This window comes from Scomber scombrus, chromosome 14, assembly GCF_963691925.1.
Source record: "Scomber scombrus chromosome 14, fScoSco1.1, whole genome shotgun sequence".
NCBI classification, from domain to species: Eukaryota; Metazoa; Chordata; class Actinopteri; order Scombriformes; family Scombridae; genus Scomber; species Scomber scombrus.
Window position 1 is genome coordinate 23,529,350 of NC_084983.1, and position 25,952 is coordinate 23,555,301.

Consider the following 25,952-nt stretch of genomic DNA (forward strand, 5'->3'; position numbering starts at 1 on the left):
ACCATTTTATTTGCTTTTAACACATGCCTTGAAAAGTTAGGTTTCTCTTATCTAGCCACAGATCGCTGACTCTATACAGGGGGAAAACACAAAAAATATTTGCTTATACTAGCTGACCCCGCACATGTGCTTGGACATACAGTGTATGCAAACATTATATATAATGTAACAAAGAAAACTGTGACCACAAACTCAGTCGCACCAACTCCCCAGTCCTCCATTCTTTCCATAATAGAAAGAATTTATGAACTTACTGGCAGTGCATGCTTCCTCCCAACTGACCTCATACTGTATGATCATTTGCACATTTTCATTGTCAAAATAAACCTGCTTATTAAAGATACTGAAAAGAAATAATATGCAGCACCATAAGCTAATGACCTGCAAGCACAAAGACATTTTCTTCAGAATATTACCGGAAGCTTTTTTTAGTTTAGATTTCATAATGGGGATGAGGTTTAATCACGCTGTGCTCAAACACACACCCACACATGTACAAATGCAAAAACAGTAGTTTCACACATGGATGAATAAGCCTGCATTTGGTTCTTCCAGGCACAGTCTTTGTACAGTATCCCCCATCTATTCCTAGTTGGTTACATCAGTGCCCACACTCACCAACTCGTTCCTCTGCGCTGCAACCAGCCAGCTGGCTTCAACCCGCCACCTAATTTTTGAGGTTGCATGTCGGGCATGTTTTCCCAATGATGCCTCACTGTGGATTCTAACGAGGCGTAGTAGCTCTGAGAGCAATAAGAGAGTGTGTGTGTGTTTAATCACGTCAACAAAGTAGGCCTCTCAACCTCAACCAAGCCACATGTTGAACTTAAAACAGAGCTCTGCAGCTCGTATGTTAACAAGTACACACTTTCCCTCTGGTGTGGTCTGGTTCTGAAAGATAAGAGAGATGACAGTCACAGTGACAAAGGTTTTAATTACGTTTTTTTTCAACCTTTTTGTTGGTTTATTGAACATGTGTAGTGATTTATAACATGTGAAACAGTTGCTGTGCTGTGAATATTGGTCCCTTTACATCTTGTATTAAAATGCGTCTCATATTCAGATGTTTATTACATTTACATCTGGTATTAACATGTGTCTCCGGTGTCCACATTGAGATCCGATTGAGATCCGATCACTTTGTCCTGCTCAAACAACCAAATGTCACATCCTCCTCCTCCTTTCTTCACCTGGGCAAAACGTGGGTCGATCACCCAGCACTGCAATCCGTTAATTAAAAAAAGGGACAAGTTACCCTGCCCCCTCCCATTTTCCTTGCATGTACTCTTCTCTTCAATGTGAGCACAATACACCCCTGATCACCTCCAGAACTTCCTCCTGTACTTCCACCTCCTGTACTTTCATGTGGTCAAGCACAGATTGTAATCAGATCACCCAAAACACATTTTAATGCAAAGTGTAAAGGGGGCCTAATATGTATGAAAAAAAAATCTTTAAGAAAGTATAATCCACAAGCCAGCGGGAGCCAGGAATCAGCCGCTCCAGTTACATCTGTGACTCTTTGACCTTTCTGACTCTCTGACTTTTGTTCCTGTGCAGGCCCATCTGCCTTTTGCTGTGGTTGGGAGCGTGGAAGAGGTCAAAGTGGGCAACAAAACAGTGAGGGCCAGACAGTACCCCTGGGGTGTCGTGCAAGGTGAGAACTTTTCATAAGCAAGTTGATCAGGGTGTGTGCGGAGAGTGTGTTCAGCTTTTTCCCAGAATGCCACAGAATTGGTCTGAAATTGGTCAGAATTTAAAGGCACAAGGCTGAAATGTATTATTAACATTTATCGAAAGTTCATTGGACAACTAGAAACAAAATCTTATGTTTTATATCACACACAGAGAAGGAGTGCCATTAAATTGAACAAGTGCCAGTTAATTATTACTCAATTACCACTAACGGCTGAGAATTTGACTGAGCTCTGCTTGGTTACAGTCATGTCCTCTCTTGCCCTGAATAGTTGTAAATTTTTGGCCTGTATAGGTGATGATGCAGGTTAGTTTTTATATAGACTATTGGCTGGTGGCCGGTGTTAGGTTGCTAGGTTATGGGTGCAGGTGTATGAATAGGTAAATAAGGTGGAGTGTAGAAATGTGAGAAAAGAGCTTCTCAATTAATGTCACAACTTTACAACATAAACATTGTATGAAATATAATGTATGGTCACATTTGGGGAATCTCATTCTGGTCTGGTCCACTCCAGTTCAATTTGTGCATTCATGTGTAGGTTTCACTATATTATGTTCGTGCTCAACAAGGTGGTGGTGAGTGGAAGTGACAATCAAACCTTCTAACAGCAAGTCTGTACCGGTAAAGATTTCCCAAACACTGGTTAACCCAACATGGACGTGCTGCACAATGGAGGATATGTTGAAATGTACTTCTACCTTTCCACTTTGCTTCTTTGCTTCAAATGTTCATTACACTGTTTTTTTTTTTAAAACAGTGTTTGGTATATTTTATAGGATATATTTGTTGTTTTGAGGATGTTTTGCATTTATTGTAAAGAATAACATCTTAATTAACAGCTGGGCCAGAAGGCATCTTTCAATTTGAATACTGCAAGATGAAAGAGAGTAGCGAGTTTGCCTCTTTATTTATACCCTCCCTCTTGATGTGGAGTGCCCCTCACAGCTGTGAGTGACAGCGCAAAATGAAGGGCGAGTGGGTAGAGATGAGTGGGTCGAGATTGTTTTGGAAAATTGCCTGTATGTGGACATGTATGGTTTAAGATGTCTATCTTTGTGTGCATGTAATGTGTGTTTCTCTGCCTTATTGTGTGTGTGTGTGTGTGTGTGTGTGTGTGTGTGTGTGCGTGTGTGTGTGTGCGTGTGTGTGTGTGCTTTGCCCACAGAGACGTCACCTCGTGTGTCAGACATGTTTGTTTCCCACAAATCATTCCTCTGTGCTTGTCAATGAGAGTAAACAGTTTAATTTAATAACGTCACAAAGAGATGTGCTGTGAGCATATTACTGCTCACTTGGGAGTTACAGTATCTTTTCAGGGAAGCTCTCTGTGTCTCACTCCCTCCCTCTATCCCTCCTTCTTTCCCTCCTTCTTTCCTTCCTTTCTTCCTTGCCTCCTCCCTCCATCTCTCTCATTTTCTCCCTTCGGTTTACTGCTCTTGTGTCCTCATCCTATCCTCCTTTCCTCCCTCTCTCCATTATCCGCTGACCACTCCCATTCCCCAACCCTCAGAGGACACTTCATGGTTATTTATAAATGCTGCTGTTTGTCTCCTGGGTGACGGATTCCTTTGGACTTCATTAGTCATCATGAAGCCTAAGTCCAGTTCAGTAACAGACAGAATAGTGCTATCTGCAAAAAAGTCACACAGGGTTTGTTTTAAGCTCTTTTCTTTCGGGTTTGTCTCAATCACAAAAGAAACAAAAGAAGCGTCCCTCATTTTGTCATTCCTTAGTTTCAACTAATTAATTGTAGATGTTAAAATGAAACACTGTTAAGAATACAACTGTATTAAGGGTTAAAGAAATGGGAAGATTTATGGTAGCATAATAGTTGTCACAAAATCAGGTCTATTTAGTAAGAGTTTAGTTTTTGTCATATTACATCAATGAGGCTTTAAGTAACAATATCAGTTGGATGATGCAGCTGTGTTTCCATGGGCATCTGTAGATACAAGTCTGGACTGATTGGATGTAGTACAAGAGGAACACTTAGCATGTACTCAGGCCTTCATGCAAACTGATGGCTCACCATTCATGCACCACACTTTGTTACAGTATCCGAGGACAGACGTCTCTGTGTTTTTACGACATTCGGGCCAACTGAAAGGAGGTTGTGTGTTAATGGAAACAATTTGTATATGCCAGATGTCATATAGATGGGTTATGGTAACCTCTCAAAGAGCCATGGGAAATTTCCATTGAGTTGAGGGAAGACAGAGGAAGGCCTGTCAGCTGACAAAGTGTGTGTGTGTGTGTGTGTGTGTGTGTGTGTGTGTGTGTGTGTGTGTGTGTGTGTGTGTGTGTGTGTGTGTGTGTGTGTGTGTGTGTGTGTGTGTGTGTGTGTGTGTGTGTGTGTGTGTGTGTGTGTGTGTGTGTGTGTGTGTGTGTGTGTGTGTGTGTGTGTGTGTATTCCATCAGGATCTGGATGCTCTGTTACCTCTGAACTCCAGACATTTCTGGCATATAGCAGCCCTCTTTTATTTCTTCTCCTCAAGCTGCTTTGTGTTTGTTCACTTGAACACACATACTCTATAAATGTTTGTATTTTAACATGGATTTTATTTATCAATTACTTTGTGTTTGATTCCCAGTTGTCACAATATTGCAAATGCATGTAAAATCCCATAACAGAAACACAATTCTTCACATGTAAACCATAAACTTCAATTAGTTTTGTTAGTCTTTCATTTGGATTTATTTGAAATAATTTAGACTGAAAGCTGCTGAATGATATTCGGTATCGCTTAGCTTAGTGGTCAGCTTGCGTGTTAGAATCAGGATAATGAAATCATCTTTGTGTCCCCTCTAGCTTTATGTTATCATTTGATCCAGTTATTTTAAGCACCCCTGCTAGTTTCAGATGCACACTGATACATATATACCTTTTCTTAGAAGACAGATATGGCTGTATCGGTTCTTGAGGAAAGAGAGTTTAGTTGACTCTTATGAAAGAACAAATTTGTGCTCTGAAGTTCTGAATGCACAAAAATAGTGCAATGATTCAAATATTACATATCTTAATAATAAAAGAAGTGTGCTGTTGTGGAAACTGAACGACACAGTGTTTTAATATTTGTTCTGTAAAGTTTTGCTAATAACAGAAAACAGGCAGACTTTGTCATATGTCATAAAACATTGTTTACCATGTAGCTTTAGCTTTAGTGTGGTCACTATCTTTTTTGGTTTGTTTGTCTGACACTCTGCCTGGGACATGTGGATAACTTTTATGTTCAGTTAAATGAAAGGGGCAGTTTGTCTGCAGAGTGTTTTCATATAATTTCATTTAGTACGTTTGTCTATTTTTATATATTTTTGATAACTGCTGATTTATGTGACGCCATGTCTCTGTTCCTCTTTATTTTCACGTCTCTGTTCTTACGTTGGTGTGTCTCACTGGGTGTATCAGCAGAGCTCAGTGCTGCAGTCATTCACTGTGTTGGACCTCATTCAACCCTCAGCAGGGGGCCAGTACAGAGAGACTATTAGATGCCAAATGAACAGCCAGTCTCAGTAGCCTGGATGCTGCCTCATGTCTTTTTTTAGCTCCTTTTATTCTCCACTAATGATGTGGTTAACCAGCAAATTTGTGTAAAAATAAGAATGAGTGATTCATATAGATGCATCACCATGATTATTTGAAGCATGAAGTAGACAGGGGCGACTGACAAGGGCAATGAACCTACAATGATAGATGTTAATAATACACTTCAACCTTCAGACTTGTGGCTAAATATTAATTCTGTAGCATTTTGCTTTTTAAAACTAAGGATAATCTTACTTTTTGGCTGGTATGTTTGTTCTTTAGACACTTTGAATTTGTTTTGTTTCCTTTTTTGATGCCACACTGTGCTTCACTGCAGGATGATTGCCAAGCACTTCTGAGGAGAAGCTGAATGCTGTGCTAATTGGGCTTCTTCAATGTAATTATTGGCATCTTTACCTGCAGAGAGCTCACAGGGTGATATAGATTAAACATAACGTACATCCCATTCCTACTGCCACTGCCACCCTGGGGTTCATGCTATACGTTCCACCCTCTTAAAGATCATGTGCCCTCCATCTATCCAAACATACTACATCTGAGACAACAGAGAAGCTCTTTATAGCGCCGTCCTGAGTTATACTAACAGGTTGATCACATTAACTTCCTGAAAGGAGGAAAGTTATTTTTTCCTCTGATAACACGTCTTTTTTAACGAGTCACCCTTTTCTAGTTTTGCCAAGGTCAGCCAGCCGACGCATCAAGTTCTGCTCTGAACCACAGCTGCTCCATGTTGTGCTCCAGCTTTTGACTGCTGTGCAAAAAAATTTAGCACTCCTATGTGTCCTTCTTCAAAAACTGGAGGTGATTGAGCGTATCAAATAATTAGTAGTTTTCCAAGTTTCCACACAAACTATGAGGATATTATCAAGTCTGCAAATGGGAGGAAAAATATCGTCAAGTAGGAAAAACTTATTTCAAAAGGAGGAGCGATTATTTTTTTCCTTAAAAAAGTGCAGAATGAGACAGGCAGTAGAATATTATATATATATATATTCTGTCTAACTATTAGCACCATTATTATAATATTACTAGCCACTTGTTTTATCCAGACTACTTTTCTTAAAGATTTATTCACAGTCCACACTCTGGTCACTTGCTCTCTAAAGAAGCAGAAAAAATAAATATGTTTTTATTCACAGAGCAGGCCATATTGTTTCAATGGAGTAAATGAGGTGACCTATGAGTAAAGGCTTCAACAGAATGGAAATGACGCCTAAGGCATAATCACCCCCCTCCTCCCTCTGCTGTCAGTCTGTCAGGCAGGAAACACTTCCTGCCCTTTCCTCACCATGAATTCATTTAATTGTAAGAATCACTCAGACATGAAACTGAAGTGAAGTAGTTTAAGTCGCTCTAGAACAAAAAATGAACATGAAAAGTGCAGAATATTAATCATCAACTCCTGTCCGTTGGCAAAGTGTGATAGATTTGGTTTCATTTAATTGCAGACGATGCCAAATGTGATTTATCCAGTGTGCAGACTGCTTCACATTCCTTTAGAGATGTGGTATGATTTCCTGCTTTTGAGAGAGAAAGAGAGATGAAGAGGGAGGGAGGGTTAACCAGGCGACAGATGGGGTGTTAAAGTAAGTTAGAGGCAGTGAGAAAGACAGCCGGGCACAGAATGAAAGAGAAGTAAAGACTCAGAACTTAAAACAAAACATGACTGCACATTTGTAGCTCTGACGTGCTGATTCATTAAACAGTTTTTTGGCACCAAAGCAGAATTTGATTCTGAGTCAAAAATGGGGGCTGTTTCAGAAATAACCTGACAAGCCTCTGCCATCTTAACTCTGGTGTATGTTCTCCTTTTAGTGGAGAACGAGAGTCACTGCGACTTCGTAAAACTCAGAGAGATGCTGATCAGGGTCAACATGGAGGACCTGAGGGAGCAGACCCATGCCCGCCACTACGAGCTGTACCGACGCTGTAAGCTGGAGGAGATGGGCTTCAAAGATACAGATCCCGACAGCCAGCCATTCAGGTAGAGACGGACAGTTACCACACATGCACTGTGTACACGCAGAGTGAATACATACTGGTTTTCTTCACAAAATCCCATACCGCATAAATACTCAAGTGTCAACAGCGGGGAAAGTCTCTATTGTTTAGAGACAATACCTAATCTATTTCTGTCTGTTTTCACACTCCCCCCTGTCCTTTTCTTTTCTTCTGTCCAGCCTTCAAGAGACATATGAGGCCAAAAGGAAAGAGTTCCTGGGGGACCTGCAGCGTAAAGAGGAAGAAATGCGACAAATGTTTGTCAACAAAGTAAAAGAGACAGAAGCAGAGCTGAAAGAAAAAGAGCGAGAGGTCAGTGTCGGCGAGTGGAGCTACAGTTAAAGATGCACTATATTTGATATTTTAAAAAAAGTCACAGATATGTCCACAAATGGTGTGATGACACTGGACAAAAATAAGCTTGTGCTGTCTCAGGTCTGCAGACAATAACTGTGTGTGTGTACTCAACAGCAGTGATAAAAACATAGGACATTGCATATTCTGTGCTGTGTCAGTACAGGTGAATGATAATACACACAAAATATTTGTATAAAGTATATAGTTTTTACCAGTGATAGATAGCTTAACTGTGCAAGTGTCAACAGGACTGGTGCTATGGATGCCTTACATACCTTGTGCAATTACTTTACCATGTGACTATAGAAATATGCTTGTTAAAACATACTGTGTATTGTAATAGGTCAATCTAACAGGTCTTAAAGTCCCTCTCTACTCAAAAAGGGGTACTTTTTTCACTCTGATGTTTCACTGTGCAGAATGATGTATGTGCAGAGTTTGATACTAAAAGACAACTTATACAAATTCAAACCTACTCATTAAAACAGACTTTTTAGGGAAATAGGAGACTTCTGAGATCTTGTGTCAAGCAGGAGTAAACTATATTTGCATATTCATATATTCAGGATTTTTTTAATGAAGGAGAAGGAGTAGATGTATATTTAAGAAATGTTGAATTATTATTCAAGCAGGAGTATTTTTATAGGTCTTAAACATTTGTCTGGAGGGTGTCTTTTAAATGTTAAATATTTACTCTCTTCCACGCCTGAGGGAAATATCTCTAAAACCTATAAATGCTTCATTATATTTTCTGTCTGTAACCCTCTCAGCTGCATGACAAGTTCGAGCAGCTGAAGCGGATGCACCAGGAGGAGAAGAGGAAAGTGGAGGAGAAGCGGAGAGACCTTGAGGAGGAGATGAACGCCTTCAACAGGAAGAAGGTGGCAGCCGAGACACTCTCCTTATCTCAGCCCCTCAAGAAAGACAAGGACAAGAAAAAGTAAGCCAGCCCTTTCTTTCCATCACAAACTCACTTACACGCCCCGTTCTTCTTTCCATAGCAGGAAGCTGCTTTTTCCAACAGGGCTTCTTCCTTTAACTGGAGCTGAATTCACACCAAATCAGGCGTTGTGGTTTAGGCTGCAGAAAGTTGAGTCCTAATCAACTTTTGGAGAAATGAAACCTGATTTCTCGCTGTGGTGGCCAATCACATCCGCCAATCAGACTGATCAGAGCTGTACAAACCCGCCATGAGGGAGGTCAGACATTACTAGCATGAGGGGAGGACATTTCTTTTGGTTTAATAAGGTTAAAAGTAAAGTTAGGCTATGCTTACGGCTTCGAGAGAGAGAAAAGCAGAAGAGAAACTGGAGAGTGAATGAAGAGAGCCAACAGTGGTAGTGAGAAAACCAGTGAATGAAAGGAATAAAACGTTATTTTCTGATTGTTGATTGTGTTAGGCACACCCACACCTCCACACAACCCTGCAGAGCTGCACCGCAACGTCTGATTTGGACTGAATACAGCCTAATCCTGTCGTCTTTATGCTGTGCTTTAAATCCTGAAATGATTTCCTTTTGGATATTTGCTTTCTTCACCTCTCTCCTCTCTTGTATTTTTGCTTTTTAACCCTGTTTTTTTGTTTTTTGGTTGCTAAGATCTGTGACAAAGTGTCACATATATGAACCTTTAATTGAACGTTGATGTCTGTGCTGTTGTCAGCCTATCTCCAATACACAAGCATTTCATCTATTATAAAGTTCTGGCATGTACTAAGGAAACTTCCTCCCCTCTTTGTCCTGCCCAAGCTGAACATTTCCTGTCCTTTCACTCTTTCCTTTTGCCTTGCTCTAATTATTCAGGACACTCAGGGAGGAGGCAGTGAACTCACTCTCTGAGGCAACCAAAAGCTTTGCTGTTAAATAGGTGATGCAAAGTACAGCTCACACAGGGCAAACTGATTTTCAATGGGAGTGTAATGATAGTGCATACTGTATAGTGATGATGTCACACAGGTTTAACTAGAGTACAGATTTGGCTGTTCATGTGATAGCTCGTTAACTACAAATCATGCATATTTCAGTGCACTGCAGACCATTTTAAAAGGTGGAGTTTCTTTATTTTTTTAACTTCCAGACAGGCAGTCATTGCTCATTTCAGGGAGCAGGTACAGGAGGCATCATTCAGTTATAATGTCTACTTTCTTGACAAACTATATGAGTAACATCTGGACAAACCTAAACTGGTTAATTAATGGACAAACCAGATTCTCCGCATTCATTTCACCACATCTGTGTTTGATGTTTGTACCAACAGCGTACACTGCAGGGTCAAATCTGTAGATACATCTACCCACATATCTTTGCATACCTTTGGTCTGGGCCTTTTCTTTACTGGTTTGGGCGAGGCCTCGTAGTTCCCACTAAGGAAATCTTAATGCTGTAGCACAGAAGGATATTTTAAACAATAGAGTGGCTCCAACTTTTTGGCAACAATTTAGAGAAAACCATTTCATGTTTTAATATGACAGTTTATCAATGCACAAAACTAGATCCATAAAGAAATAGTTTTCCCTGTTTGGTGTGGAGACTTTGAGACTTTTTCAAGACTTTTCAGAAAAGCAGCTGCTCTGAAAATGGAGAACTTAATGTGTAATTTTGACTAATTATATATTATATGGTAAAGCCAGTTTTAAGTGTTTACAAGTTAATTTTCAATCTGTACTGAGAATAAGTGAAGTTAATGGCTGCCTGGAAGGTTGGAAATGATCTGAAAATGTATGCTAAGCTGATTTTGGATGAGTCTGCAGTGGCGTGAACTGTACATGACTTATAGTTAATGTATTCTCATTCATACTCGCTGAGGTTTGAAATGTGAGGGCGTCTGGCTCCATCTAGTGGCTGCTCACACACTCTGCCTGTTGGTGCTGCTGCAGGAATCTGATATTCCATTTTGTGATTTAGTGAAGGAGGTTCAACACAAGTCTGACCTTTTAGTCACATGTCGTAAAACACTCTCTATTTCAGATTTAACGAAGCATTTCTGAGGATACAGGTTGTAAATGTAGAGCTAATTCCTGCTGACAGGTCAACTACATCATGTTGAATGTAGTTTCAACACTTTTTATTAGTCTATCAACTGTAGAATTAAAATGTTTGTTATTTATTACTTCCACAAATAGTTGTTTGTTCATTTAATTTATTTTGTTTATTGTTTATCATTGTTTTTCAGTTAATTTATGGGCGCTGTACACCCCTCCCACACACGACCATGGATTTGTCCTCCATCACCATAGCAACGACAACATCTGTTTATTGTTTTATTTTTGTTTGTTTGTTTTTTGTTTTGTTCTGACATTCCATCTTGGCATTGTGCACATGGACCAAAAGACACTGAGGATGATGATGATGAAGCCACAGGGGTGAAAGATGGTGAGAGATCATGAGGAAAAATGTTCACTTTGCCAACAGTGGCCATCTCATTTATTCAGGATCTTTCATTCTATGTTTGTTTTTGTTTTGTTTTTTCTTTGGACATTTTTTATATATATATATGCATTATGTTTTTCTGTGTTGTGATTATAAAGATTTTCTGTTGTTCTTTTTTTTGTGTTATGCAATCAACTATTCACACAGAAACAAGAGGTTCAAACCCACTGATGAACATTCACCTTTGGTACTACAGTGTAACGCACCGCAGGCAACATTAAACTGTTTGAAACTGCTCAACAAAAGAGGAGGGTGCAGTTTATTTCAGATATTTCAACTGCTCAAGTTTTTTCAAATACTTGAGCAGTTGGAAATATTTTACTGTGGTCCAGGTGTGGTGTGTCTGTTAACCACTTTATAATCAAGAGAAGCCCAAATAATACTTTTAAATATCAATAAAACTGAGTACCTGTATACTGTATAAATTACTGCATATACATAGGTACTGACAGCCTAAAACCTAGTCTTAAATCTTAGTAAAAAATTATGCAATATTCTGGTGCTAGTTCATATTAACGCAATAAATGTATGTGAATATTTTTAGAGCTTACCCAGCCTAATATGCAAAATGTACTAGTTTTTGAATATGATATTATTGTAAGAAGCACATATGACTGTGTACATTGTCCATAAGTGATATATTGGTAACTTTATTGTAAATCATGAGAGATCGCCTTGTTGTGCGTGTTGTGACAGTGGACACACACGAACATGAAGCCAGTATATACACACACACACACACGTATAGGATTCAGGAAAACATGAAAATCCTCAGCTTCGCTGTAGAAGAGTTCACACTCAGAGATGGAAAAGAGAGCAGCTGTATTTACTGTCTGTCGTTGGAAATAAATGCAACCCAGCCCCCACCTCTCCTGACTTTGATGTGTCTCTGCTCTGATTTGTTTGACGATATTCAACTAGGGGAGGGAGATGAACGTGAAACACAAGCAGGTGAAGAGACTTATCCACTTACACACACAGAGGCTGTCGGCCTCAACCGTAACCCTAACAGCTGTCAGCTTGAGATGCAGCGTTTCCTGTTTAGCAATCCTGGACTCGAGACGAGCGGAGTGATGTTTGCCCAGTCTCCACATAATTCATCCCTGCTTTCCCCACTATGCTGCTGACCTCAGCTGGGTGTGTACAAGACGTGTTTGCCAAACAGTGAACAGGAAGAAGATTGTGTGAAATTTATTAGCTTTCAACATACAGTTTGTCTGAAGAGGAAGTGTGTGATAGGGAGATTATGTTAGCTAACTGTGTGGGTGTGTGTGTGGTTGGATGTTTAGAAACCAAATGGCTGCATCTCAACATTCAAACTACTAGTATGAACATTTTCCAACCAAGGACGAGGTAATCTTAAAATTCGTGCTCATTTATGGTCAATATAAGTTATTCATTAAGATCAAGGAAATAAGAAGCAGTGTAACATGTCATGAGAACACATTTGATATATTTTGTGTCTAATGACCCTTACATTTAGTTACTTCCCTTTTTAGAAATAATTTATGCTTCAGTACAGTTTATTTAAGCACTCAGTGATGTGTGATTCATTGAAAACATACAGAGTAAGCCACGGTACAGTACTGAGATCCTCTGTTAGTGAAGGTTGTCTGTTTACTGTGAGGACTCAGCCAACACTATTATTATTCTGTCCACCACCTGCAGGCCTGTCTGGATCTTACCCAACAGCACAATCTGTTCAGAGCTCTTTTCTCTCCATCCTTCAGCACACCAAAATACTCTGCTAGCACAGCTGAGTGATAATGGTCGTGATGAGTCTGTTCTACACATAAGAAAACATGATTGAACTCCTCTTACAGGCTTGAGGTATAATGCTGTAGTAGTCTGAAGTAAGAGGGTTTATGGTCATTTCACTTAAACTACTGTATGGAGGTAAGCTCAGCTTAATAATACACTGCTGTCTTGATATTAAATACTGGACTTTATCTCTCTGGTGATTATTGAAGATCATTTCTGCCTGAAAAGGAAACAAAATTACCACATTTTGACATGGTAAGTTAAGTCAAAATTTGGACTAAACCAAAATAAGATGCTATGATGTTTTTAAACCATTTTATGCGATACTTTTTCAAAACGTTTGGCCTTTGGAAATCAACATTTGAAGGTAAAATTCAAGTTCAGTTTTGAGTCTCAGCAATGTGTCAGTTTTACACTTCGGTTTTTGTACAGATTAAACAAGGAAATATCACTGTAGTTAGTGAGCTTTAGTGGTGTTGGTATACGGTTTTTAGTTTTAAGAGTCAGCTAAGCTGCTTCTCTCAATGTCCAGACTATAAGCTAAGAGTGGTATCAAGCTTAAACAACTCTTGCAAGAAAGTTTAAATTTCTCTAACGTGTCCTTTTACAACTAAAATCATGTAAGTATAAATGTTTTTTAAAGGGGGCATAATAGAAGAAAAATATAGGAGTTCTTCACCATCTCGCTAAAAGGCATTTTATCTCTAGATAATAATAGGAGGGAGAACAAGTGTTGTGACCTTTAAGATTTCTGCTATCTGGTGAGAACGAAACCTGACAACCTTCTAGACAAAAAGGCAATGGGGGGTGGGTGGACAAAAAGAAAAAAACAGATCAGTTCCACTGTTAACTTTTGAAGTCATAGCTTTATTTCTGTGGTTGACAAAACAATAAGATATAGCTGCCTCAGTATTTGAAGAAATATGAAAAACAAAAACCCTTTGCACTGGTCACCAGTGCAGCATCCAGCTCAACTGGATGAATCGAAAAAGACTTTACAGCTGGGAGGACAGTAACCAGTTCACATTATGAACATCGCATTGCTGAGATTGACATTCGTCTGAACACAGTACTCGACTGTTGGGCAGTGCAGGTGAAGTCCCTCTGGTCACACTGCATATTCAGTTTATGGAAACATTTTGTTACCTTCAGTAACGAGATGAAACTTCAGCATCAATAATGTGATAATACTTTGAGTATGATTATTGATGCCTTCATACAGTATGCTCTTAGAAAATATTAGAAAACATTGATGCTGTTTGACTAATCAGATAATCTCTTGATTTGAAAAATGACTGTTTTGTCATTCTGCTCTAGTGTTGAACAAAATCTCACAAAAAGGTGCTCTTGCTTGATATGTAACAATTGCATAAAGTAAAAATCAACATAGGCTGAAATATCAATGAAATAAAAACATTTGCAGCATTTACTTATGAAATTAAAGCTTTTTTGTAAAATGTAAATAAAAAAACACTTAAGGTAGCACAAAAATGTTTAGTACAAGTAAGTAAAAGTTTCAAATAAAAAAAAATATTTTGAAAAAATATTTGCATTTTTAAAAAAAAGTATGTCTTTATCTCAAAGTGCTATGTGGCTCTGGGAGGAACCCTCAGCACCAAGATACCTCACGACAAACAATATCAGGATCGACTATCAAACATAAAAAAAGCCATTCCTGACCTCAACCACTCAGAAAACACACACTCACACACAACTGCCTAAATCTTATCCTTTACCTCCATCTCTTACACAAAACCATTTGTGGTGGATATAAAAGGACAGGTAGGTTAAAAGTAGAACAAAATATGGCATTATTTATAGGCCGAGAACTTAAAATGGACCGAAAGCCCTGCTCACAGAGAGACATTCAAATCTCAGTTCAGTCAATATCAACAATTCCCCACAAACTGCCCGGCTGTCAACACAGAAACCAAGTTATGGCATAAGAATAACTCAAAGACTGAGCCACACACACCTCCAGATTCACATTTGGGTGTAAACAAGTGCACAGACCTCAAGAATTTGGTCTTAAATCTTCGTTTAAATCCATTCTTAATAATTACGGTATATGAGTAACATCTGGAAGCTTACAATTGTGGGTCTAAAATGTGCTAAATAACAGTATATAGGATTGGGAGCACTGTGCACTTGTAAAAGGTGGACGGTGTGAGTAAATTATCTTATTAGTTGACAGCGGGGTGCAGTGGTGGGCAGGGGGAGACGTTCTTCTGCTGGGAATCAAACAAACCCTTGACATCGCCTCTCCCTGCTTCCGGGGTCGACTCCTCATTATACAAACGCCTAAAACCGTCGTAATACTCGTCTGAGTCCCGCAGCTCTTTGCTGCCACGCTCCCTCCTGGCCTGTCGAAGGCGCAGCGTGGGGCTCCAGACTCTCTCCTCCTCCTGGATCCGGGTGCTGTCGAAGATGTAGACGGCGTTGGCCGGCAGGGAGAACTCCAGGCTGTGTAGGTACTCGTCCACCATCTCTTTGCAGTGGATGAACTCGCCACTGTCAACCTGGGAGAGGGCAACAAAGGAGTAAAAAAAAAAAAAGTTAAAATGGGTGTTAAATAATAGATCCAACCACAGATTACCTTTAAGAAATTGCAGGGATCAATCTGTGAGTTTTGAGTTTCTGAATAGACGTATGAATGATAGATTTAAAAAAGGAAAGAATGCTTCTCAACTCTACTAAATACTGACATTTCTCAACTGAAAGTACAGGATTGTGTGCTCACACTTTAAGCTGTACAATTATGTGACAACAAGTTCTCCAAAACTAGCCTTCCCTTTACTCTTTTCCTAAATGATCATTATTCAGACAATGTTTGATCTGTGAAAGCAGGCAAATCTGTGTCGCGCATCATTTGGTCACCTGAATGTGCTTTTACTGTGGTGCCTTTATCTGAAGCACCCTCAGTTATGAAGAAAAATGCTAGTACTGCACTGGGTAAAAAGGTGTACGGTCATATAGGGCTTTGAAAAATGGAGGAATTTGAGGCATTTGAAATCCACAGCAGATTAACAGACATGAGTGTAAATCTTAATTCAAACTTGAAAAGAAGACATCCTATCCATCTTCAAATAATCAATACATAAATCACTAATGATGATTGGAGAGAGCAATATAATATAGATTCATAAATAAGCTCTTATGGAACTACAATATCAGCACATGCTTTTTATGTGCATTTCTCTTACTTGTGCTTTCTTCAGCAGGTCGGTAAACACGGGGAACCAGTCGGGCGTGAGCGCCTCCAGCTCCAAAGTGATGATGGCCAAGGCCAACGTGGAGCCCTTGAACTGCCAGAGCTGGTGGCAAGCCATACAGTGCTGCACCTGCCTGGTCCACAACGCCGCCTGGAAGACCGGAGGCGTCTTCTGATGGTCTGACCTGGCGGGAAGCAAAGCGGGGTCCGTTGCTGAGTCCCAGCCGACACCGATGGACGGAATGAGGTGGGGGTGGCCGGAGACGAGCAGGGCGTGGAACTAAGATGGAGATGAGCAGAGAATTTGAAGAGGAATGAGACCAAAATGTTAGTGTTATGATGTCATTGTTGTCTCATTGTCCATCCCCTACTACTTCATAAGTCACATCAAATATAACTGTGCATCTTATGTACAGCCATACATATCTGACAAAAAAAACCCCCCAACCTTTATCCTCATTCACCCAGGACATCACTCTGCAGTCTGTGATTCTCTGCTCTTTTCCAGTGTCCACAGCTGCATTATAAAGCAGGAGGATACTTGGAGTAACAAACAGAGAATCTCAGTATCAGGTTTTACTGATAAAGACCCCCCCCACCCCCGAGGATTCATAGTAAACTTGTTTGTATTGTATCATATGTGCAGTGCTTTTCTGTGCTCCCATTTGTAGGCAGGAAGCATGAAACATGACCTGAGTGGGGGCTCATTGTTAAAAAGACACAATGAATTTTAGTTAAAGAATTTCTTAATGAAAAGCATCTGCAAATCAGTTAGCTTTATTAAAACCAAGACAGCTAGCTCTGCTTCGGTTTAAATGAAGAACGCTAACAAGCAGCTGTGGATAAAAATCACACACACACTAGATTTCATAATATCAAGGCATTTCTCTGAGGTTCGTTTGTCACAGTAAAATGTCTTACTTTTCATTCATGTACATCATTTGCTTTCGTTTGTCTCTTACTCTGTAGCAAAAATAAGCCATGCTTTGTGAAGAAAAAGAAAAGGGGGATTTACTGAGAGGTAGATTCAACAATGTGATGCCAAAGTCAAAAGTAATCCTTACAACAGTCACCCCTCGACTTCCTTAAACCTTCAGTCCCTTCCTCCTCCTAAAATCTTTCATCCATTTTGGAAAAGAAGGGAAACGTAGCAAAAACAAAACAATTAATCTGACAGTTCTGATACAGTCCCAGATGTTTTTTGCATCACATAGCTGATTCTGCCTTTCAAAAAAAAAAGTTAACTTTGATGTTAAAGCATATCAATTGACAAGGCATTTCTGTAAATCCTTTTATTTCATATGAAGTGTTATGAAGAGTCTGTGACAAATTATTGATAGATTTTATTGATTGCTGTTTTATAGACAGAAGAATAACTATTTAGGATAGGTAACACAGAGTCGCTTCTTCAGGGGGAATGTAATTGTGAGATACTTAACAGTATAGTCAAAAAGTATTTATTTAAAAATATTTATTTGAATAGTATAAAAAAAAGACTCTTTATTTTGTTATTGTTTTTTTATTAATACATTCTGTCTCTTTATTTTAAAAGTCTTGGATTTTGTAATACCTAAAGTGAAGCGCTAGGACAATAATAGGTTCACAACAATAACTCCACACACTGTTAACCTGTGACACAGATATTAGTCAGATCCACTAAATGCAATAGCAATGCCATTTTATTTGTTTTTGCAGAAGGAGCTAAATCAGTCCAGTCTGCTGCGCCTGTGCCAAGCTGCTTTTTGGTTTGTGGCTTTAAGAAAACGTATCGGTTCTCCACCAATCTCAATATCACACTAAACTAATGCTGTTATGTTTTGAGTGAATGAAGGTTGTTCTTTGATCTGGGCGGAGATAAATGACTCACAGAATGCACGACAACATTTCACAGATCAACGGGGAGCAAGTCAATCAATATCTTCTAAATAAAAGAAAATCACTGTCAGGGGTATTTTACAGAAGACATGTTTTTTTTTTAAAAACAGACTCTTTTGAATAGTGTGGATTACTCCAGTGTGCAAACCTAAAAGGCTGTATTCATAAAGCATCTAACTGCTGGCCCACAATTGTTTTTGCTTCTTCTTTCACAGTTACATGTTTTTAACCAAGGTAACTTTTTGTTGAACTTTAAAGATTTTTATTTGGTCTAAAACAAGAAAACACAGGATATCTGCGTCCAATCTAGAGTCGCAGCTCAGTTTCATTATCAATTAATCAGCCAATTATTTGATTAATTGTCACTATAGAATTAGTTTTTGGCATTTTTGCTTGAAAATGAAAACAAAACCATGCAACGATTAAATGATTATCAAAATAGTTGCAATGACATTTTATTTAGATGATCTAATGGATTAAAAACATACTAATCATGGCAACTTCTCTCTCATCTCATATCATAAAGTTGTGGTTGAGCAATAATTCAATATCATTCACTGGCTTTCAGTGGAATTAAATCAGTGATATTATTTTACCATAATGTTATATAAAAGTTCTGTTGCCTAAATTATTTAGTTTATTGCACTTAGTTTGTTAATTTATTAAAATACATTTTTTAAATACATTTGCCATACTAGATATATTTTTTAAAAACTGTCCTTTCAGTCGTGTTGCTCAGCTAAGTGAAACCCTTCAATACCAGTTTGATACCAATCTCTAATCATTGATTCTCTGTAAAAAGCATTATGAATACAGCCCTGGGCCCAGAAGCATAATGGGATCTAAAATTGTGTATGCGTGTGCGTGCGCTTGTTGATAGTTCAGTCAGTGGTTACTGCCTCGGGCAATGATTTGTTTTTTTAAAAGATTTTTTTCGGCATAGAAACTTTTATTCAACAGTAGACAGACTGGAAACATGGGAGAGAGAGGGGGGGTGTGTGACATGCAGCAAATGATTTGTAAATGTTTAGCAATTACATGACTGTGTACAGATCCATGCTGTGACACAATATCGTGCCATAAACCAAGTAACACTGCATGGGATTTCTGAATAGTGACAAACTTGCTTTGATGTTAGAAACCGTCTTAAAAATCCACAGCATGTTATTGACCCATATTGTCTATGTTTTTCTTCAGTTAAGTTGGCACACCCCCCATGAGGGCAGCAGGGTTTGGGTTTCTATTGTGGGGCCGTGGGTACGAGTTAGTCAGAAGTGCCTTGGCCTGATCTGCACCACACGCCTGTTATTTACTGGCAGCTTGCAACAGCAGTCTTACATGGTTAGAAGAATCTCACACGATGCTCAGACGTCATGCTGAAATGTGTCTTAGTTGCTTTTGGCCCACATACGCGCAAATACACTGAGTTATAAACTTAAGTTTGTATAATGTGTGGTTTTCAAGTCAAATACTGTCACTTTTACACGGATGCTGCAGTTAGCCAACAATGCAAATTTTGGAGTGGATAAAGAAAAACTCAGCATTTAGACTATGATTAGGAAAGCAGTGACTTTTAGGGTTAGAAGTTATTTAAAGCAATGACATTTATTTCATCCATTAGATTGGGCTTTAAAATCAATGTATAAAAACACTAAGTAAAGAAAATCAAATGCCTTCAGGTTATCAGGCTTCAGGCTAATGGTTTTATCACAGCTGAGGTAAATTATATTATTGGTGGATGAAATTAAGTGGTTGACAGTTGGAAAATAAAATGTAAATATTCAAATCAGACTCTTGAGAGGCATGATCGTATTTGCAGTTATTGGCTGCAGTGATTAAAAGTGTAGGAGTCACTCCAACCAGGACAGAATACAGTGTATAATATTAATAATTGCACAATGAGTCAAATCAAGTAAATGCACAATCTCTCCATGGACCAATTATTTACTTTTAGGGAGGCAGGGTGTGTGTGTGTGTGTGTGTGTGTGTGTGTGTGTGTGGGGGGTTTGTAAGCAAACATGATGGTTTAATGTGTGCTTTTTGTACTGCTGCGTTTTTAGGCACAACCAGGACGTGAACTGGCCAAGCATCTCACAGTCCAGCCAGCTCACCGTGAGATGCTCTGACCAGCTCAGGTCCCGCTCTAAAAACAGCCATGTCTCTCTGTCTGTTGAAATTGAACTTACTATGTGAATGAAGTCGACTGGTGTTGCCGTGTACAAGTCCCAGTGCAGCTTGTCTAGAATGATCCTCTCCATGCGAAGAATCTCCGCTGTAGAAAAGTTGCATCCGCTCTGCACAACCAGGTCTCTAACAGAGCCTATTACCTGTTTAAACAGACACCAATGAAAGGGAAGCAAATAAAAACTTATTGTTTTGAAATAGCACAGAAGTGAGTGTTTTTCTTAAAAGGCTGCTGTTGTCTGAAGTTACTGATCTCACCTCATCTTCCTCATTGATTTTGGCAGCCAGGACCAATGAGGTAAAAGCAATGCATTTCAGGTATTTTGGCTGGGCCTAAAAAAAGAAAAGAAAAAAAACTTCATTTAGTTTGTCTGAGGAAACAAGAAGAAAATGATTTGGGATTCTTGCTCCCTGCTTTTACAGCTTCTGAATATCAGAAACAAAAAAATGTAAGCCGTGTTGTGCATTCTTGGCTCTGAAAGGTCAGTGTTCAAATTATGAAACACAAAGATGTAAAAAGGTTTGATTTAAAAACAGTAAAGTGGCTGTTCTGAGCCAAAATTTAAATACACTTTGCAAGTAAATTAACTGAAGTCAAGATATGTTTATTCACTGTGCAGACCTATTCAGTACAATCTGACATCAAATACAGATTCAGTGTATTGTTTTCACTGAACACAAACTTGGACCATTAGCTTGGTGGGTTTAATGAACCAAAGAAGAAGAAAACAGAACAAGACATCCATTCGTCATGAGTGAAAATGGTAATTGTGCTTTTATTGCTGCAGTGTGCAGTCATTTGTAAAGGTTTTTAGGAATGGGAAACATTTCCATTACTTATATTTATTCTAAAAGAAGCAATTTCAGACAGATGAATGTTGAAAGCATTGTCTTATGTTATGTTGTAGTCGTCTACCTTGACAGCCGACAGCAGTCTGTTGAGGACACACACTCCCAGTGCAAAGGTCTCTGGACAGAAGTGGAACAGTTTGTTCATTTGGCCGAGCCAAAGAATAATTTCATGGTGCTGAGATGAAGAGATGTCAGCGCCCTGATTGGTCAAAGGAGAAAAGACTGGTTAATAAACGACAGGCATAAAGAAGCTAGAAGTCAGAAATAGGAATAGGAATTTTACAGCCCGTCACCTGGAGCTTCCTATAGCCTAAACTTTAAAGAACCCATAAATCTATGGTGCTCGTTCCTGCCTTACACTTACTTCATTTCACTAACCAAAACATTTTGAGTCACTGAGAAGGTGACATGATAAATTAAAAAAAAAAAAAGAGATATCAGGACAGTCACTTTTATGCGCTGCATCAAATGTGCACAAGTGCAATTGTGGAAGAGACAACTTGACTTTCAGTTGGTTTCCTTTCACATTTACACTAGAGCTGAAAAGATACTGATTACTAAATTCACAGAAAATAATGTAAAACTAATATATAATCAATTAATCAAACATTTATGGTTCCAACTTCTCCAATGTGCTGCTTTTTCCTGCCTTACACTAGAGTAAAAAGCTGTTTCAAGACATCACCAGGAACTAATGATATTAATTAATGTATTTTTCTTAAGTTTTATAGACCAAACAATCAGTTAATCAAGAAAATAACAGTCAGACTAATCAATAATCAAAACAGTTAGTTCCAGCCCTAATTTGCATCAATAGCATTAAATTAAAGGAAGGGCCTCACCTGCAGTGGAAGGCAGAACTCTAATTGTGATATTTCAGATACACCTAAAACTACAGTGACAGTGAGCTCGTATAAAATTGCTGAAATCGATGGTGTTTCTCAAAGTGAATTTGTCTCCCATGAATCCTGTCAGTTCCTGTCATATAAGAATTGTTGCGGTCTCATTTTACTGAGGAATATTATTGATTGGTCTATTGACCTCAGTCCCTCTCTGTTGTCACTAAAACCTTTCAGCACAATCCTAAGTTTTATCTGACCAACACTGTGAAGTTATGATCCTGTCATTACTACTTATAAACAAGCTGTAAATGCAAAAACACACCTTGTTTTAATGCATGTGCCCACCACTTTTCTCACCTGGATGCATCCATTCTTGAAGACAGGCGCCTTCCAGAGGCGAGCTTCCCTGACCAGTGCGGCCTCCAGCAGGCCGACTAGCCGCCGGCTTTCTGCAGCTCCTGGGTTCTTCATCACCAGCAAAGCACAGGCCAGGCTGCACCCAGGGCACACACACCTGGTGGAGGAAGAGGAGGAGAGGGGGAAGAGAAAAGAGATTACAATGGGAACACAATGGTTTACACACATCTGAACATTCACTAAAAATGCCTTTAACATGCCCCTCATATAAGGGCCTCTTAATGCATTCACTCAAGGGCCAAACAATACTGATGATTCATTCTGTTGTACATCCCTAAAAATGTTCCTTATTTAATGCTTATTTAATATAAGGCCGCAACCAATGATCATTTTCATTATGGATTCATCTGTCAATTAAATCGATAAGTATAGTCTATAAAATGGCAAAAAAAACAGCTGTAATCAGATCATTTGAACATTATTAACATCACTTATCAAGGTAGTTTAACGGTTGACAAATCGACTAATTGTAGCGCAACATTTCATCTTATTACAGGTTTGATGAAGGTACAGGTTTCCTTTCACAGGCGTAAATGAAACTCAAGGTCCGACGACAGACAAGACAACAACAAAGAACTTACAGACAGAAAAGTTCAGAACTGCCAAAGCATTTTTCTGTAGCCCAAAAAGAAGCTTCTTTTTAATGGCTTAAACAAGTCCCAATGTCCACAATTGTATCGGTTTAGGACGCCAGTTAGTTTAATCTGGTAAACAGGAGCTGCTCTGTGCTGAAGGAGCTAAATATGCAGCAGGAAATACTGAAGCCTGCGCTCACTTTGTTCAACAATAACGCCATTTTTCAGACTTTGCAGGCGGGGCAACCCAAGATTGACAAACTGAAGTCTTATATAAAAAAATGCACGGTTTATAAATGTGGTATATGACTTCTTTATATGTGCTGTGAGTGAAAATAGAGCAGAGAAGGAGTGCAGGCGGGATAACGCTGCAGCTGCTGCAGCCTCTTGCAGACTCGCTGCAGCAGACGCACAAAAAAACCCAACAACAACAAAAAAGAAACAGTTCCTGTTTTGCTTGCTTTGCTACACACAGTCTTACCTCTTGGATTTCAAAAGATGAATATCTCTTCGACGGCAGGTGCATTTATACGGTTTTCTAATTAGTCCATATCCACCGAAAGCAACAAAAAAACAAACACCATCAAGATGCTGTTAGTGAAAATGATCTCGGACGAAAAAAACCTGTTTCGCAAAGAATATCCGGCAAGCAGCCACATTATATATAATATAAAAAAGAGCGGATAAAACAAAGGTTAAAGTAGCGCGAAGTAGCTCAAGTAACTGAAGGGGGGAAGAAATAAGCGCAAAAAAAGGAGACACAGGAAGCCAAAAATCAGAGGGGATTGAGGGCAGCTGTGTTTTGAACGCTCCGGACTCCGCCTCGCCGTGACGTCAGCGCGTCTATTAAACAGAAATGTGTTAGTGGGTCAGACATACGGGACCCCTCACACAAAATGGTCGAGCTCACACTGGAAATGGAAGATTTATTTAGTTGTTGTTGTTTTTTTGCACTGTGTGGCCTCGAACATATGTTTATTCAGCTGCAGGAGATTTATTAAAGTCTGCATTTGTGTTTATCTTCTCTCTTATCTGTGATGAATCTCTATGGGAGAAAGATTTATGTGCTCCTTATCTTCCTCTGCTTCAAGCTGATTATTCCTACAATAGTTCTTCATTGTTTGCAGAAACACAGCCATATATGTGTTATAAGTTACCTGCTAGGAAGAGTTTACTCATTCACTCATCATTGCAAAGGTCTTGAATTAGGATTAAGCTGGCATATTAGTCTTGTTATTGGTACATGACAAAACAGTCACTATTAAATTACTTTGTGGTAATTTGGATGAATTACAATTCTGTTTGGTAATACTGTATGTAAAGCACAATGTAAAAGGTCTCAGGGCAGCTCCTGTGTTACCCTGATCTTTAGGCTTTGTGTTGAAGATGGGCCGTCTATACTAGTATGCTTCATGGTGTCTATTTATAATTGACAATATTTGTAATCACATTACTATTAGACACAGAAAATCTATGACCAAGTCACATAGTCTATCCCAGCTCAGTTTACAGGTTGGTTTTAAGGCAAAATGTAATGAACCAGGTTGGGAAGGTTACTTTGGAAATGTAATAGGTTACAGATTACTAGTTACCCTATTTAAATGTAATAAGTAATGTCACTATATCAATAACTTAACCAAGTAATGTAACTTATTACATTTGATTACTTTTTGAATATTTATCAAATTTTCTAACAAATGTTTTCAAATGCTAGGGTAAGTGTAACTATCCATTAAACCCACCAAAATCTAAGTTCAGGTGTTTTTCATGGATACTGACATGATTTATAAGCGAGATCATTTCTTATAAAGCAAGATTCATCTCTCATTTGAAAATGTATTCATTTGTTCATGTAGATTTTGGAATATAAAATAAAGATATTTTCTTAAAAAAGTCAAAAGTCTGGCATGTGTGTTCCAAATAAGCCCACATCATGATTTATTTGCAATTTAAAAGAGCAAAATATGTTTTCAGTAACATGTTAAATACTAAAAAATGAGGAAAAAACCCTCCTGAGCAAAATCTTAAAGGTCTAACTTCAGATGTAACCCCCTTTGTAATCATCAACATTTTCATGAGTAACTGTAATTTAATTACACATTTTTTCTCAATAACTGTAACGGAGTAACGTTACATTTATTTTGTAATTAAATTACATAAAGCCATTATATGTAACTAATTACTTCCCAACACTGGTAATGAAGCTGACATGTCGCATCTACCTAGCCTTGCTGTGTGCTTTGATGCGTACATAATGGCACCAGGATGCACAGGAACAACAGGGAGTCAAGGAAAGGGGGACGGTCAACGGGGGCACATAACTGTAGCGCAGTTATGTCCCTGGGCCTCCAAGCGGGATCAGGCCCTGCCAGAGGCTGACAAAGTAATCTACAACGTATCCTGATAAAGGTTGTGAAGTGTGAGATGTTCTAAAATTACTACCACGGATATTAAACCCTTTTGATTAACAACATATCTGTTCCTTTGCTCCTGAGTGGCATATTTATGTTTGCAGTGCTAGTATGTTAATGTTAATGTCTTTTAACAACTTGACTAAGCAGCCATAGTTACATTTCTGCTAGTGCAGCTGAAAAGAGCCAGAACCAGATGCACCTGAACCACCTACTGCACAGAAACTCTAATGCCATTCATCATAATGAGCACATTACACACTCATCTAATGCATTATTTAATAAGTATGTCTGTCAGCATACTTACTACTACTGTATATTGTAAGCAGTAGTAAAGCATTGGAGATGTTTTAAAAAGGTGCAAATGTATGGATAAAGGTGTTCAACAATGTATAGTGGAAACCTTAAGGCCTAATCCAAACCCACTGACATAGCATAAAGCTATAATAGATACCATGCCATGTACCATGGTAGGATAGGGCACAAAATCTTTTTTTTTTTTTAAACTTTCATTCTCTTTTTTCTCTGCCTCAAATGAAAAGAAAAATAGTGTCTGACATGTCTATTACAGTGTCACATGACTGTTACCATGGCGCCACAGCTCTGACTTCACCACTTCCTACAAGTGTTTGTTTTTACCTGCTGCACCCACATAACCCAGTTATGTGTTTGTGTGTGTGTGTGTGTGTGTGTGTGTGTGTGTGTGTGTGTGTGTGTGTGTGTGTGTGTGTGTGTGTGTGTGTGTGTGTGTGTGTGTGTGTGTGTGTGTGTGTGTGTTTGTGTGAAGGGGAAGTTAAA

The 25,952-nt window shown here is 38.9% G+C and overlaps 2 protein-coding genes across 2 annotated transcripts in view; one reads left to right on the plus strand and one right to left on the minus strand.

Annotated features, from left to right (window-relative positions):
- The window catches only part of septin8a (septin 8a), a 31,611-nt gene extending 19,328 nt beyond the window's left edge, over nt 1-12,283 (plus strand). Inside the window, exons 6-10 of the mRNA XM_062432686.1 lie at nt 1,561-1,657; nt 7,056-7,224; nt 7,421-7,553; nt 8,369-8,538; nt 10,770-12,283. Of these exons, the coding sequence (XP_062288670.1) occupies nt 1,561-1,657; nt 7,056-7,224; nt 7,421-7,553; nt 8,369-8,538; nt 10,770-10,773 (573 nt within the window). The 3' untranslated portion in view covers nt 10,774-12,283. The remainder of the gene's footprint in view (nt 1-1,560; nt 1,658-7,055; nt 7,225-7,420; nt 7,554-8,368; nt 8,539-10,769) is intronic.
- Nucleotides 12,284-13,639: 1,356 nt separating this feature from the next.
- ccni2 (cyclin I family, member 2) lies at nt 13,640-23,515 on the minus strand. Its single transcript, XM_062432687.1, has 7 exons — nt 23,225-23,515; nt 22,109-22,265; nt 20,974-21,108; nt 20,316-20,390; nt 20,060-20,200; nt 15,991-16,278; nt 13,640-15,306 (listed from the first exon to the last, which is right to left on the minus strand). The coding sequence occupies exons 2-7, from the start codon at nt 22,220-22,222 to the stop codon at nt 14,971-14,973; spliced, it is 1,089 nt and encodes a 362-aa protein (XP_062288671.1). The 5' UTR covers nt 22,223-22,265; nt 23,225-23,515; the 3' UTR covers nt 13,640-14,970.
- Between the last annotated feature and the right edge of the window lie 2,437 nt (nt 23,516-25,952).